This window comes from Bos indicus, chromosome X, assembly GCF_029378745.1.
Source record: "Bos indicus isolate NIAB-ARS_2022 breed Sahiwal x Tharparkar chromosome X, NIAB-ARS_B.indTharparkar_mat_pri_1.0, whole genome shotgun sequence".
Lineage (NCBI taxonomy): Eukaryota > Metazoa > Chordata > Mammalia > Artiodactyla > Bovidae > Bos > Bos indicus.
The window spans coordinates 37,900,161-37,916,556 of NC_091789.1; the positions used below are offsets into that span (position 1 = coordinate 37,900,161).

At 39.0% G+C, this 16,396-nt stretch overlaps 1 protein-coding gene across 1 annotated transcript in view; it reads right to left on the bottom strand.

The window, feature by feature from the left end:
- BRCC3 (BRCA1/BRCA2-containing complex subunit 3) overlaps window positions 1-16,396 on the bottom strand; it is a 78,462-nt gene that overhangs the window by 16,048 nt on the left and 46,018 nt on the right. Inside the window, exon 8 of the mRNA XM_070784134.1 lies at window positions 15,509-15,583. Coding sequence (XP_070640235.1) covers window positions 15,509-15,583 — 75 coding nt within the window. The remainder of the gene's footprint in view (window positions 1-15,508; window positions 15,584-16,396) is intronic.

The following is a 16,396-nucleotide window of genomic DNA, read 5'->3' on the forward strand; positions in this document are numbered from 1 at the left end:
AAACATAAAGGAAATAATGAAAGATAAAGTAAAAATTTGTGAGAATGTGAGTAGGAACAAACAAACTAATACATAAAAATGTCTGGGGGGAAATTAACAATGAGTAGGGGGAGGTAACTATTGAAATAGAAGAGATTTAAAATACCATAAGAGACTCTCTGGTAGATAGATCTCTATGCAAATAAATTTGAAAATGAGACAAAATGAATAAGTTCTTAAGAAAATACAGGTCAATAAAAACTGACCTCATTAGAAAAAAAAGCATAAGTAGATCTATTACCATAAAAGAAACAGAGGAACTATCCCAACAAAGCATGATATGGAAACCTAAACCTAATAATACAAAAAAATTCCAAAAAGTTATCACTTATGACTCGATACAAAAGCAAAAACTAAAAATATTGGCAAAAACATCCCAATAACACATTAGGAAAACCTCATAGCATATTTTCCCAGGAAGCCAAGCTTGGCTCAATAGTAGGAAATCTATCAATATAATATACCATATTAACAGATCTAAAGAAAGCCTGAATTACCTTCATAGGTCCTGAAAAACTTAACAGAACTCAACAGTCATTCCTGAACAAACACAGAAAAAAAAAAAGAGGTAATTATGAAGGATTTATAGATATTTTCTTAATTTGCTGTTCAGTTGCTAAGTTGTGTCTGACTCCTTCTGACCCTGTGGACTGAAGCACAAAAGCCTTACCTGTCCTTCACCATCCCCCAGGGCTTCCTCAAACACAGAACAATTGAGTTGGTGATGCCATCCAACCACCTCATCCTCTGTTGTCCCCTTCTCCTCTCGCCTTCAATCTTTCCTAGCATCTGGGTCTTTTCTAGTGAGTCAGTTCTTCACATCATGTGGCTGAAGTATTGGAGCTTCAGCTTCAGCATCAGTTCCTCCAATGAATATTCAGAATCTGTTTCCTTTAGGACTGATTGGTTTGATCTCCACGCTGTCCAAGTACTTTCAAGAGTCTTCTCCAACATCACAGTTCAAAAGAATCAATTCTTCAGCACACAACCTTCTTTACAGTCCAACTTTCACATTCATAAATGACTACAGGAAAAGCCAGAGCTTTGATTATTTGCCGCTTCGTCGGCAAAGTGATGTCTCTGCTTTTTAATACGTGGTGTAGGTTTGTCACAGCTTTACTTCCAAGGAACAAGCATCTTTTAATTTCATGGCTGCAGTCACCATCTGCAGTGAGTTTGGAGCCCAAGAAAATAAACTCTGTCACTGTTTCCATTTTTTCCCCATCTCTTTGCCATGAGGTGATGAGACTGGATACCAAATCTTCGCTTTTTGAATGTTGAGTTTTAAGCCAGCATTTTCATTCTCTCACCTTTATCAAGAGGCTCTTTAGTTCCTCTTTGTTTACTGCCATTAGGGTGGTGTCACCTGCATATCTGAGATTGCTGATATTTCTTCTGGAAATCCTTATTCCAGCTTCTGATTCATCCAGCACAGCATTGCTCATGATGTATTCTGCAAAGAAGTGAAATAAGCAGGGTAACAATATACAGCTTTGACATACTCCTTTCCCAAATTTGAACGACTTCATTGCTCCATGTCAGGTTCTAACTGTTGCTTCTTGACCTGCATACAGGTTTCTCAGGAGGCAGCTGAGGTGATCTGGTATTCCAACCTCCTTAAAAATTTTCCACAGTTTGTTGTGATCCAGACAGTCAAAGGCTTTCATGTAGTCAATGAAGGAGAAATAGATGTTTTTCTGAAACTCCTTTTCTTTTCTCTATGAGCCAATGGATGTTGGAAATTTGATCTCTGGTTCTTCTCCCTTTCATAATCCAGCTTGTGCATCCGGAAGTTCTTGGTTCACATGCTGTTCAAGCCTAGCTTGAAGGATTTTGAGCATGACCTTGCTAGCAAGTGAAATGAATGCAATTTGTGCAGCAGTTTGAACATTCTCTTGCATTCCCTTTTTGGGACTGGAATGAAAACTGATCTTTTCCAATCCTGTGGCCACTGCTGAGTGCTCTAAATTTGCTGGCATATTGAGTGCAGCACTTTAACAGCGTTATCTTTTAGGATGTGAAATAGCTCAGCTGGAATGCCATCACCTCTTCTAGCTCTGTTCATAGTAATGCTTCCTAAGGCCCACTTGACATTATACTCCAGGATGTCTGGCTCTAGGTGAGTGATCACACAATTGTCATTCTCTGGGTTGTGAAGATCTTTTTTGTACAGTTCTTCTGTGTATTCTTGCCAGCTCTTCTGCATGGCATGGCTCATAGCCTCAGTGAGTTACACAAGGCTGTGATCCATGTGATCATTTTGGCACCTTTCCTGTGATTGTGGTTTTCAATCTGTCTGCTCTTTGATGGATGAGGATAAGAGACTTGTGCAAGCTTCCTAACATGAGGGGCTGGCTGTGGGTCTTACACTGGTGGGCAGGATCATATTTAGTAAATCTTTAATCCAATTTTCTGCTGATGTGTGGGATTGTGTTCCCTCCCTATAGTTTGGCCTGAGGCGGCCCAGTCCTGGAGTCTGCAGTCTTCATGGTAGGGCTATAGGCTCAATGGTTCAATCCCTGGTTCAGGAAGAGCGCAGCCCACTCCAGTATTCTTGCCTGGAGAATCCAATAGAACAGAAAAGCCTGGTGGGCTACAGTCCACGGGGTCGCAAAGAGTCTGACATGACTGAAGCGACTTAGCACAGCACAAGAGTCTCTGGCAGACATGGGGTATGACTGTAACATGATTGTACCCATCCTAACATCTCGTGGTTTTTCCTTTGTCCCTGAACATGGGGTATTTATTTTTTGGTGGGTTTCAACATCCTCCTTTCAATGGTTGTTCACCAGCTAGTGTGATTTTGGTGTTCTTACAGGAGATGAATGCACGTCCATCTACTCCACCATCTTCAGTTCCTTAATTTTCTTAATAGGAAAGCATATGTATCAGTTCAGTCACTCAGTCGTGTCCAACTCTTTGTGACCCAATGAACTGCTGCACGCCAGGCCTCCCTGTCCATCACCAACTCCCAGAGTTTACCAAACTCATATCCATTGAGTCGGTAATGCCATCCAACCATCTCATCCTCTGTCGTCCCCTTCTCCTCCTGCCCTGAATCTTTCCTAGCACCCGGGTCTTTTGAAATGACTCAGCTCTTCATGTCAGGTTGCCAAAGTATTGGAGTTTCAGCTTCAACATCACTCCTTCCAATGAATACCCAGGACTGATCTCCCTTAGGATGTACTCGTTGGATCTCCTTGCAGTCCAAGGGGACTCTCAAGAGTCTTCTCCAACACCATAGTTCAAACATCAATTCTTCGGTGCTCAGCTTTCTTATTTAATAGTGAAATACTACAGGAATTTACACCAGGATGAGAAACAAAGTAAGACCGCCTACTATTTTCCAATGTTATATAAATATAAAGGAGATACTAGGCAATGCAGTAGCACCTAAGACAGTCAATCAGATGCATAAGAACTGGAGAGTAAAACAACTTCTATTTACAGGTAAGACATAATATTTATCTGTAAAGCTCTAGAGAATCAAATGTAAAATTAACCCAAGGAATGAAAGAACTCAGGATCATAAAAAATGTTAATACAGAAATAATAGCCTTCAAATATACAACTAAAAGAGTCATGGTGGGAAAAACAAACCCATTCAAAATGCAAACAAAAGAATCACATGTGCAACAAAATTTGAGATCTGCTGTGTTAGAACATGGAATGAAGCAGGGCAAAGACTAATAGAGTTTTGTCAAGAAAATGCACTGGTCATAGCAAACACCCTCTTCCAACAACACAAGAGAAGACTCTACACATGGATATCACCAGATGGTCAACACCAAAATCAGACTGATTATATTCTTTGCAGCCAAAGATGGAGAAGCTCTATACAGTCAGCAAAAACAAGACCAGGAGCTGACCGTGGCTCAGATCATGAACTCCTTATTGCCAAATTCAGACTTAAATTGAAGAAAGCGGGGAAAACCACTAGACCATTCAGGTATGACCTAAATCAAATCCCTTATGATTATACAGTGGAAGTGAGAAATAGACTTAAGGGCCTAGATCTGATAGACAGAGTGCCTGATGAACTATGGACTGAGGTTCATGACATTGTACAGGAGACAGGGATGAAGACCATCCCCATGGAAAAGAAATGCAAAAAAGCAAAATGGCTGTCTGGGGAGGCCTTCCAAATAGCTGTGAAAAGAAGAGAAGTGAAAAGCAAAGGAGAAAAGGAAAGCTATAAGCATCTGAAGGCAGAGTTTGAAAGAATAGCAAGAAGAGATAAGAAAGCCTTCCTCAGCGATCAATGCAAAGAAAAGAGGAAAACAACAGAATGGAAAAGACTAGAGATCTCTTCAAGAAAATTAGAGATACCAAGGGAACATTTCCTGCAAAGATGGGCTCGATAAAGGACAGAAATGGTATGGACCTAACAGAAGCAGAAGATATTGAAAAAAGGTGGCAAGAATACACAGAGGAACTGTACAAAAAAAGATCTTCACGATCCAGATAATCACAATAGTGTGATCACTGACCTAGAGCCAGACATCATGGAATGTGAAGTCAAGTGGGCCTTATGAAGAAGCATCACTACGAGCAAAGTGAGTGGAGGTGATGGAATTCCAGTTGAACTAATTCAAATCCTAAAAGATGATGCTGTGAAAGTGCTGAACTCAATATGCCAGCAAATTTGGAAAACTCAGCAGTGGCCACAGGACTGGAAAAGGTCAGTTTTAATTCCAAGCCCTAAGAAAAGCAATACCAAAAAATGCTCAAAGTATCGCACAACTGCACTCATCTCACACGCTAGCAAAGTAATGTTCAAACTTCTCCAAGCCAACCTTCAGCAATACGTGAACTGTGAAATTCCAGATGTTCAAGCTGGTTTTAGAAAAGGCAGAATAAACCAGAGTTCAAATTGCCAACATCCACTGGATCATCAAAAAACCAAGAGAGTTCCAGAAAAACATCTATTTCTGCTTTATTGACTACTACAAAGCCTTTGACTGTGTGGATCACAATAAACTGTGGAAAATTTTTCAGGAGATGTGAATACCAGACCACCTGACTTGAGAAATCTGTACGCAGGTCAGTAAGTAACAGTTAGAAGTGGACGTGGAACAACAGACTAGTTCCAAACAGGAAAAGGAGTACATCTGGCTGTATACTTTCACCCTGCTTATTAACTTATATGCAGAGTACATCAGGAGAAACGCTGGGCTGGATGAAGCACAAGCCAGAATCAAGATTGCCGGGAGAAATATCAATAACCTCAGATATGCAGATGACACCACCCTTATGGTAGAAAGTGAAGAAGAACTAAAGAGCCTCTTGATGAAAGTGAAAGAGGAAAGTAAGAAAGTTGGTTTAAAGCTCAACATTCAGAAAACAAAGATCATGGCATCTGGTCCCATCACTTCATGGCAAATAGATGGAAAAACAGTGGAAACAGTGGCAGACTTTATTTTTGGGGCTCCAAAATTACTGCAGATGGTGACTGCAGCCATGAAATAAACAGACACTTACTCCTTGGAAGAAAAGTTATGACCATGAAATTCACCTTTTTCTCAAGTGCACACGGAACCTTCTCCAGGATAGATCATATTCTGGGGTATCAATCTAGCCTTGGTAAATTAAAAAAAAATTGAAATCATTCCAAGCATCTTTTCTGACCACAATGCAGTAAGATTAGATCTCAATTATAGGAGAAAAACTATTAAAAATTCCAACATAAGGAGGCTGAACATCACACTGCTGAATACCCAACAAATCACTGAAGAAATCAAAAAAGAAATCAAAATATGCATAGAAATGAATGAAAATGAAAACACAACCCCAAACCTATGGGACACTGTAAAAGCAGTGCTAAGGGGAAGGTTCATAGCAATATAGGCATACCTCAAGAAACAAGAAAAAAGTCAAATAAAGAACCTAACTCTACACGTAAAGCAACTAGAAAAGGAAGAAATGAAGAACCCCAGGGTTAGTAGAAGGAAAGAAATCTTAAAAATTAGGGCAGAAATAAATGCAAAAGAAACAAAAGAGACCATAGCAAAAATCAACAAACCCAAAAGCTGGTTCTTTGAAAGGATAAATAAAATTGACAAACCATTAGCCAGAATCATCAAGAAACAAAGGGAGAAAAATGAAATCAATAAAATTAGAAATGAAAATGGAGAGATCACCATATACAACACAGAAATACAAAGGATCATAAGAGACTATAATCAGCAACTATATGCAAATAAAATGGACAACTTGGAAGAAATGGACAAATTCTTAGAAAAGTACAACTTTCCAAAACTGGACCAGGAAGAAACAGAAAATCTTAACAGACGCATCACAAGCACAGAAATTGAAACTGTAATCAGAAATCTTCCAGCAAACAAAAGCCCAGGTCCAGATGGCTTCACAGCTGAATTCTACAAAAAACTCAGAGAAGAGTAAACACCTATCCTACTCAAACTCTTCCAGAAAATTGCAGAAGAAGGTAAACGTCCAAACTCATTCTATGAGGCCACCATCACCCTAATACCAAAACCTGACAAAGATGCCACAGAAAAATAAGAAAACTACAGGCCAATATCACTGATGAACATAGATGCAAAAATCCTTAACAAAATTCTAGCAATCAGAATCCAACAACACATTAAAAAGATCATACACCATGACCAAGTGGGCTTTATCCCAGGGGTGCGAGCATTCTTCAATATCTGCAAATCGATCAATGTAATACACCACAATAACAAAATGAAGAATAAAAGCCACATGATTATCTCAATAGATGCAGAGAAATCCCTTGACAAATTTTAACATCCATTTATGATAAAAACTCTCCAGAAAGCAGGAATAGAAGGAACATACCTCAACATAATAAAAGCTATATATGACAAACCCAGAGCAAACATTATCCTCAATGGTGAAAAATTGAAAGCATTTCCTCTAAAGTCAGGAACAAGACAAGGGTGCCCACTCTCACCACTACTATTCAACATAGTTTTGGAAGTTTTGGCCACAGCAATCAGAGCAGAAAAAGAAATAAAAGCAATCCAAGTTGGAAAAGAAGAAGTAAAAATTTCAGTTTGCAGATTACATGATCCACTACATAGAAAACCCTAAAGACTCCACCAGAAAAGTACTAGAGCTAAGAAATGAATATAGTAAAGTTGCAGGATATAAAATCAACACACAGAAATCCCTTGCATTCCTATACACTAATAATGAGAAAACAGAAAGAGAAATTAAGGAAACAATTCCATTCACCATTGCAATGAAAAGAATAAAATACTTAGGAGTATATCTACCTAAAGAAACTAAAGACCTATATATAGAAAACTATAAAACACTGGTGAAAGATATCAAAGAGGACAATAATAGATGGAGAAATATACCATGTTCATGGATATGAAGAATAAATATAGTGAAAATGAGTATACTACCCAAAGCAATCTATAGATTCAATGCAATCCCTATCAAGCAACCAACAGTATTTTTCAGAGCTAGAACAAATAATTTCACAATTTGTATGGAAATACAAAAAACCTCGAATAGCCAAAGCAATTTTGAGACAGAAGAATGGAACTGGAGGAATCAACCTGCCTGACTTCAGGCTCTACTACAAAGCCGCAGTCATCAAGACAGTATGGTGCTGGCACAAAGACAGAATTATAGATCAATGAAACAAAATAGAAAGTGCAGAGATAAATCCATGCACCTATGGACACCTTATCTTTGAAAAAGGGGGCAAGAATATACAATGGAGAAAAGACAATCTCTTTAACAAGTGGTGCTGGGAAAAGTGGTCAACCACTTGTAAAAGAATGAAACTAGAATACTTTCTAACACCATACACAAAAATAACTCAAAATGGATTAAAGATCTAAACATAAGACCAGAAACTATAAAACTCCTAGAGGAGAACGTAGGCAAGACACTCTCTGACATAAATCACAGCAGGATTCTCTATGACCGACCTCCTAGATTATTGGAAATAAAAGCAAAAATAAACAAATGGCACCTAATTAAAATTAAGAGCTTCTGTACAACAAAGGAAACTATAAGCAAGGTGAAAAGATAGCCTTCAGAATGTGAGAAAATAATAGCAAATGAAGCAATTGACTAACAACTAATCTCAAAAATATACAAGCAACTCCTGCAGCTCAATTCCAGAAAAATAAACGACCCAATCAAAAAATGGGCCAAAAACTAAACAGACATTTCTCCAAAGAAGATATACAGATGGCTAACAAACACATGAAAAGATGCTCAACATCACTCATTATCAGAGAAATGCAAATCAAAACCACAATGAAGTACCATTTCACGCCAGTCAGAATGGCCGCTATCCAAAAGTCTACAAGCAATAAACGTTGGAGAGGGTGTGGAGAAAAGGGAACCCTCTTACACTGTTGGTGGGAATGCAAACTAGTACAGCCACTATGGAGAACAGTGTGGAGATTCCTTAGAAAACTGGAAACAGAACTGCCTTATGACCCAGCAATCCCACTATTGGGCATACACACCAAGGAAACCAGAATTGAAAGAGACACGTGTACCCTCAATGTTCATCACAGCACTGTTTATAATAGCCAGGACATGGAAGCAAGCTAGATGTCCATCAGCAGATGAATGGATAAGAAAGCTGTGGTACATATACACAATGGAGTATTACTCAGCCATTAAAAAGATTACATTTGAATCAGTTCTAATGAGGTGGATGAAACTGGACCCTATTATACAGAGTGAAGTAAGCCAGAAAGAAAACACCAATACAGTATACTAACGCATATATATGGAATTTAGAAAGATGGTAATGGTAACTATGCGAGAGCAAAAGAGACACAGATGTATAGAACAGTCGTTTGGACTCTGTGGGAGAGGGAGAGGGTGGGATGATTTGGGAGAATGGCATTGAAACATGTATAATATCGTATATGAAATGAATTGCCAGTCCAGGTTCAATGCATGATACAGGATGCTTGGGGCTGGTGCACTGGGATGACCCAGAGGGATGGTATGGGGAGGGAGGTGGGAGGGGGGTTCAGTATGGGGAACACGTGTATACCTGTGGCGGATTCATGTTGATGTATGGCAAAACCAATACAGTATTTTAAAGTAATTAGCCTCCAATTAAAATAAATAAATTTATATTAAAAAAAGAAAAGTTATGACCAACCTAGATAGCATATTAAAAAGTAGAGACATTACTTTGTCAACAAAGGTCCATCTAGTCAAGGCTATGGTTTTTCCAGTGTGGATATGAGAGTGGGACTATAAAGAGAGCTTAGTGCCAAATAATTGATGCTTTTGAACTGTGGTGTTGGAGAACACTCTTGAGAGTCCCTTGGACTGTAAGAATATCAAACCAGTCCATCCTAAAGTAGATCAGTCCTGAGTATTCATTGAAGGACTGATATTGAAGTTGAAACTCCAATACTTTGGCAACCTGATGCAAAGTGCTGACTCATTTGAAAAGACCCTGGTGCTGGGAAAGATTGAAGGCAGGAAAAGAAGGGGACGACTAAAGATGAGATGGTTGGATGGCATCACTGACTCAATGGACATGGAAGCCTGGCATACTGCAGTCCATGGGGTCACAAAGAGTTGGACACAACTGAGCAACTGAAGTTAACTGAACTGAAAGAAGGAATGCAGCTGCTGGGCCAAATTGGAAATGATGCTCAGTTTGGATGAGTCTGGTGGTGAAAGTGAAGGCTGATGCTGTGAACAATAATACTGCATAGGAACCTGGAACTTTAGGTCCATGAATCAAAGTAAATTGGAAGTGGTCAAACAGGAGATGGCAAGAGTGAACTTCAACATTTTAGGAATCAGTGAAGTAGAATGGACGGGAATGGGCTAATTTAATTAAAACGTCCACTGTATCTACTTCTGTGGGCAAGAACCCCTTAGAAGAAATGCAGTAGCCCTCACAGTCAACAAAAGAGTCTGAAATGCAGTACTTGGATGCAATCTCAATAACAACAGAATGATCTCTGTTTGTTTCCAAGGCGTATCACAGCAATCCAAGTCTACACCCTGACCACTAATCCTGAATAAGCTGAAGTTGAATGGTTCTGTGAAGACCTACAAGATTTTATATAACTAACAGCAGAAAAGATGTCCTTTTCATCATACAGAATGGAATGCAAAAGTAGGAAGTCAAGAGATAACCAGAAGTAACAGGTTAAGTTTGGCCTTGGGGTACAGAATGAAGCAAGGCAAGGGCTAACAGAGTTTTGCCAAGAGTATGCACTGGTCATAGCAAACACCCTTGTCCAAAAACACAAAAGATGACTGTATACATGGACATCACCAGATGGTCAACAGCAAAATCAGACTGATTATATTCTTTGCAGTCAAATGTGGAGAAGTCAGCAAAACAAGACTGGAAGCTGACTGTGGTTCAGATCATGAGCTCCTTATTGCAAAAATTAGGCTTAAACTGAACAAAGCAGAGAAAACCACTGGGCCATTCAGGTATAACCTAAATAAAATCCCCTATTATACAGTGGAGGTGACAAATAGATTCAAGGGATTCAATCTGGTGGAGTGCCTGAACTAGGGATGGAGGTTTGTAACACTGTACAGGAGGCAGTGACCAAAACCATCCCAAAGAAAAAGAAATTCAAGAACACAAAATGGTTGTCTGAGAAGAAAAGGAGAAAAGAAAACATATATCTATCTGAATGCAGAGTTCCAAACAATAGCAAGGAGAGACAAGAAAGCCTTCTTAAGTGAACAATGCAAAGAAATAGAGAAAAACAATAGAATGGGAAAGACCAGAGATATCTTCAACAAAATTAGAGGTACCAAGGGAAAATTTCATGCAAAGATGGGCACAATAAAAGACAGAAATGGTATGGACCTAAGAGAAGCAGAAAAGATTAAGAAGAGGTGGCAAGAATACACAGAAGAACTGAACCAAAAACATCTTAATGACCTGCATAACCACGATGGTGTGGTCACTAACTTTGAACCAGACATCCTGGAGTGTGAAGTCAAGTGGGCCTTAGGAAGCATTACTATGAACAGAGCTAGTGGAAGTGATAGCATTCCAGCTGAGCTATTTCAAATCCTAAAAGATAATGCTGTTAAAGTGCTGCACTCAATGTGCCAGCAAATTTGGAGCACTCAGCAGTGACCACAGGACTGGAAAAAATCAGTTTTCATTATAATCCCAAAGAAGGACAGTGCCGAAGAATGTTCAAACTACTGCACAACTGCACTCATTTCACATGCTAACAAGGTCATGCTCAAAAAAATCCTTCAAGCTAGGCCTGAACAGCATGTGAACCAAGAATCCAGATGTACAAGCTGGATTTAGAAAAGGCAGAGGAACCAGAAATCAAGTTTCCAAAATCCATTGGCTCGTAGAAAAAGCAAGGGAGTTCCAGAAAAACATCTATTTCTCCTTCATTGACTTCGTGAAAGTCTTTGACTATGTGTGCACTTAGTCACTCAGTCGTGTCCAACTCTTTGCAACCCCATTTACTGCAGCCCGCCAGGTTCCTCTGTCCATGGAGATTCTCCAAGCAAGAAGACTGGAGTGGGTTTCCATTTCCTTCTCCAAGGTATCTTCCCAACCCTGGGATCAAATCCAGGTCTCCTGCATTTCAGGCAGATTCTTTATCATCTGAGCCTGTGTGGATCACAACAAACTGTGGAAAATTTTTAAGAGGTAGGAATACCAGATCACCTTATGTGCCTCCTGAGAAACCTGTATGCAGGCCAAGAAGCAACAGTTAGAACCAGACATGGAACAATGAACTGGTTCAAAATTGGGAAAGGAGTATGTCAAGGCTGTATATTGTCACCCTGCTTATTTAACTGCTATGCAGAGTACATCATGCGAAATGCTGGGCTGGATGAAGCACAAACTGTAGTCAAGATTGCTTGGAGAAATATCAACATCCTCAGATATGCGGATGATACCACTCTAATGGTAGGAAGTGAAGAACTAAAGAGCCTCTTGATGAGGGTGAAAGAGTAGAGTGAAAATGCTGGCTTAAAACTCAACATTCAAAAATCAAAGATCATGGCATCCAGTCCCATCACTTTATGGCAAACAGATGGTTAAAGAATGGAAACAGTGACAGACTTTATTTTTTGGGCTCCAAAATCATTGCAGATGGTGACTGCAGCCACAAAATTAAAAGACTCCTTGGGCTTCTTGGAAGAAAAGCTATGGCAACCTAGACAGCATATTAAAAAGCAGAGACATCACTTTGACAACAGTCTGTACTGTCAGATCTATGGTTTTTCAGTAGTCATATATGGATGTGAGAGCTGGACCATAAGGAAGACTGAATGCCAAAGAATTCACGCTTTCCAACTGTGGTGCTGGAGAAAACTCTGTGAGTCCCTTGGTCTGTGAGGAGATGAAACCAGTCAATCCTAAAGGAAATGAACCTTGAATATTAATTTGAAGGACTGATGCTGAGGCTGATCCTTCAATACCATGTTCACCTGATGCGAAGAGCAGACTCATTGGAAAAGACCCTGATGCTGGTAAACATTGAAGGCAGGAGGAGAAGGGGGCAACAGAGGATGAGATAGTTGGATGGCATCACCAACTTAGTGTTCACGAGTTGGAGCAGACTCCAGTAGTTGGTGAAGGACAGGGAAATCTGGTGTGCTGCAGTCCATGGGGTCGCAAAGAGTCAGTCGGACAGGACTTAGCAACTGAACAACAACATCATACTTAATGCTGAAATGCTGATTTCTCCATAGATCAAGAAGAAGGCTACCATGACTGCTCTCACTGTCTTTAACCTGTATTCAGCAGTTTATTAAAGCTCTCATTGAATGCAGTAAGGTGAGAAAAATAAACATCCAGATTGGAAAGAAAGAAGTAAAACTTCCTTTAATCACAGATGATGATCTATGTATTAATAGGCAGTCCAACAGACTCTTCAGAAAAAGTTACTAAAATTAACAAGTGAATGTAGCCAAGTTGTAGGATACAATCAATATAAAAAAATCAAATGTATTTTGTATAGCAGCAAAGAACAGTAGTAGGAAATGAAATTAAAACAGGATGATAAAAACATGTAATATGTGGGGATAAGTCTGACAAAAGATATGCAAGACCTATACACTGAAAATGACAATAAATTGTTGAGAGAATTCACGACCTAAATAAATGGACACATATACCATGTTCATGGACTGGAAAACTCAGTATCTTAAGATATCAATTCTCTTCAAAATGATCAACAGAGTCAATATCATCCCAATAAAAAAATCCCAGCAGGCTATTTTAGAAATCAGCCTGGTAATTTCTGAAAAAGTTAAATATACACCTACCATATGCATCAGCCAGTCTGCTCCTAGGTATTTCATAAGGGAAGAGACAGTATATGTCCATACAAAAATTTGCACACTAATGTTCAAAGCAGCTTTATTTGTAATAGACAAAAACTGCAAGTAACTCAAATATCTATCAACAGGTGAATGGATAAAGAAACTGTGGCATTAGCTCTAAGATTTAATACTGTTCTATAATGAAAATAATGAACTATTGATATATCCTATAACATGGATGAATTTCAAAATAATTCTGTTGTTTGAAAGGAAACAAACTACATATTCTATGTGTGTGTGTGCATGCTCAGTCACTCAGTCATGTCTGACTCTGTGATCCCATGGACTGTAGCCTGCCAGACTCCCATATTTATGGGATTTCCCGGGGAAGAATACTAGAGTGGGTTGCCATTTCCTCCTCCAGGGGATCTTCTTGACCCAGGGATCAAACCCACATCTCCTGCATTGGATTCTCTACTGCTGAGCCTCTACATATATGCAGATTTCTAGAAAATGCAGAGTAATCTTTAGTGACAGCAAGCCAGGGTTTCCTGGGGTTTGAGGAGGGACATGAAATGGCAAGAGGGAGGAATTACAAAGGGGCATAAAAAAATTTGAAGAATGATGGATGTCTTTATCGTCTTGATTGTGGTGATGGTATGTATAGGTATGTATATGTCAAAACTTATCAAATTGTATACTTTAAACGTGTAGTTTATGTCAATTATACCTCAGTAAAACTGCTTAAAAAATAAAAAGAACCAGTTCCTTGGAGAAATGCTAAATCTAGGACTGAATGCAGGAAAAGGAAGAGATGAAGCTGCAACATCTTCTTGTGTTAGAATATCAGGTAGTACTCAAAGAATGGTGGGAACATGTCAAGAGAACATAGGAGGGGCTTCCAATGGCCAATTCTGAAACAATGTGTGTCTCAAATAGCTGGTGACAATAATGGGTTAAAACCTATTAGTAAAACAAGAATCCAGGTGTCCACACTAATGTAAATAAATAAACAAATAGCAAGAAGGACAAGCCCTTCCCTGCAGTGGAATGCTAACTAGTAAATGTAGGTGGAATGATGGAATTAGACCATTGCCTTTGATAACCATTTTAGTAATAAACAATTAGGAAAGACTCATTTAATGAATGCTAAAACTCCCCACAAGATACTTACTAATTTCAATGGTAAAAATTTACAGTGGAAAACCTCATAGACATTAAGCACATGCAAAGCTCCGGTCACATATGATGGGACAAATTGATATCATGTGCCTCCTAAAACAAATCACTAAGAACACAATATCACTTTTGTGGTATTATTGCCAAAATTGCATAATCTCCATCTAATTATGACAAAACATAAACAAATCCAAAACAAAGGACATTTTCCCAGAATAACTGGCCTGTGTTCTTATCTTCAAATGGATCAGGAAAAATAATGCATCGGTATAAAGAAAAAAGATAATGGAAATATGATAAAATTCTGACATTTGAGGGAGCTGGGTAAAAGGTACACAGACAGGAATCCTTTGTACTAGTCTTGCAACTTTCTGTAAATCTGCAATTATTTCAAAACAATGTTGTAAAACATGAAGAGTAATGACTGAAAGAAAGAAAACAGTAAGGACAATTTCTAAAACTGAAAAAAAAAAAAAAAAACAGGTAACGGAAAACTCCATCAGAGTAACAAAGAAAAGGAAAGGTAAAAAGAATTAAGCAGGATGTATGACAAAAAGAATGCAGAAAGAATAATGGTAATCATATTGCCACATGTATCAACAATAATAAATGAATGCATTGCATTCACCTAATAATAGATGTTCTGATTGCTTAAAAGCAAATAACTCAAGATCTTGCTACATTCTGTTTACAAGAGACATACTCAAAACAAAATAACTGAGGAAGGTTGAGAATAAAGAGATGGGAAAAAAAAAAGTTATAACAGGAAAGGACACTGACAAGAACTGCAACATGCAAACAGGGAGTGACAGAGATTGCTGGCTGTATCAATTAAAATCTCCTTGGTAACAGAAGGCCAAGTTTCAGCCAGGACAGAGGTATCTTGACAGGCCTCCCTGGGAGATCAGGCGAGGGGACCTGACTAAATTCTGCCAAGGAGATGAAAATGGAATCGTTTTCTGGGACTGTCTGGGAGGGTTACTTATTAGAAACCAGCAGACCTGGGCCCAGATCCTTTTTGTCCTCCTACCTTTCCTCCTCCTTCTGTCCCTCAATGGAGATGTGCTGGCTGGAGCTCCAGAAGTCTCGGGGACCACGAGGGGACCTTAGGATGGAAACCATACACCAAGATGGTGAAGCAGAAGGTAGGAGTCTGATAATATCACAGAGTCCTGGAACAACTATCTCCAGACTTCTTCTACCCAAGCAAGAATATTTCTTAATTTTATTTATTATTTTTCCTAATATATATAGTTGAACCTCCTCATCCTAAGAGGTTCAACTATTACTGTGTAACAGCTACAGGAATCAAATAATAATATTCTTTATAAAGAAAGCATTCAAGGCATATTTAAATATATACATAAATAGATGGGACAAAGAAAGACACTTCATAGTTTAGGAAGAAAAAATATAAAAAGTTATGAACCTTTATCCATTCTTTATGCACTAACAATACAGCTTCAGAATACACAAAGTCAGTATGTTAGTCACTCAGTCGTGTCTGACTCTTTGCGACCCCGTGGACTGTAGCCCGCCAGGCTCCTCTGTCCATGGGATTCTCCAGACCAGAATAATGGAGTGGGTAGCTTTTCCCTTCTCCAAGTGATCTTCCCCACCCAGGGATTGAACCCAGGTCTCCTGCATTGCAGGCAGATTCTTTACCAGCTGAGCCATGAGGGAAGCCCACATAAAGCTTACCGTGATTAAACTATAGGAAGTAAACAAATTTAGTTACAATGGGAGGTTTATATCCATCTCTCTCAATGAGGAAGGAAATAAAGATCTGTATAACAGCAACAGTAATCAGAAGACTATGGTACTGGCATAAGAAACAGACCATAGACCAATAGAACAGAATAAAGTACAGGAATAAAGTGAAGTTGCTCAGTCGTGTCCGACTCTGCAACCCCATGGA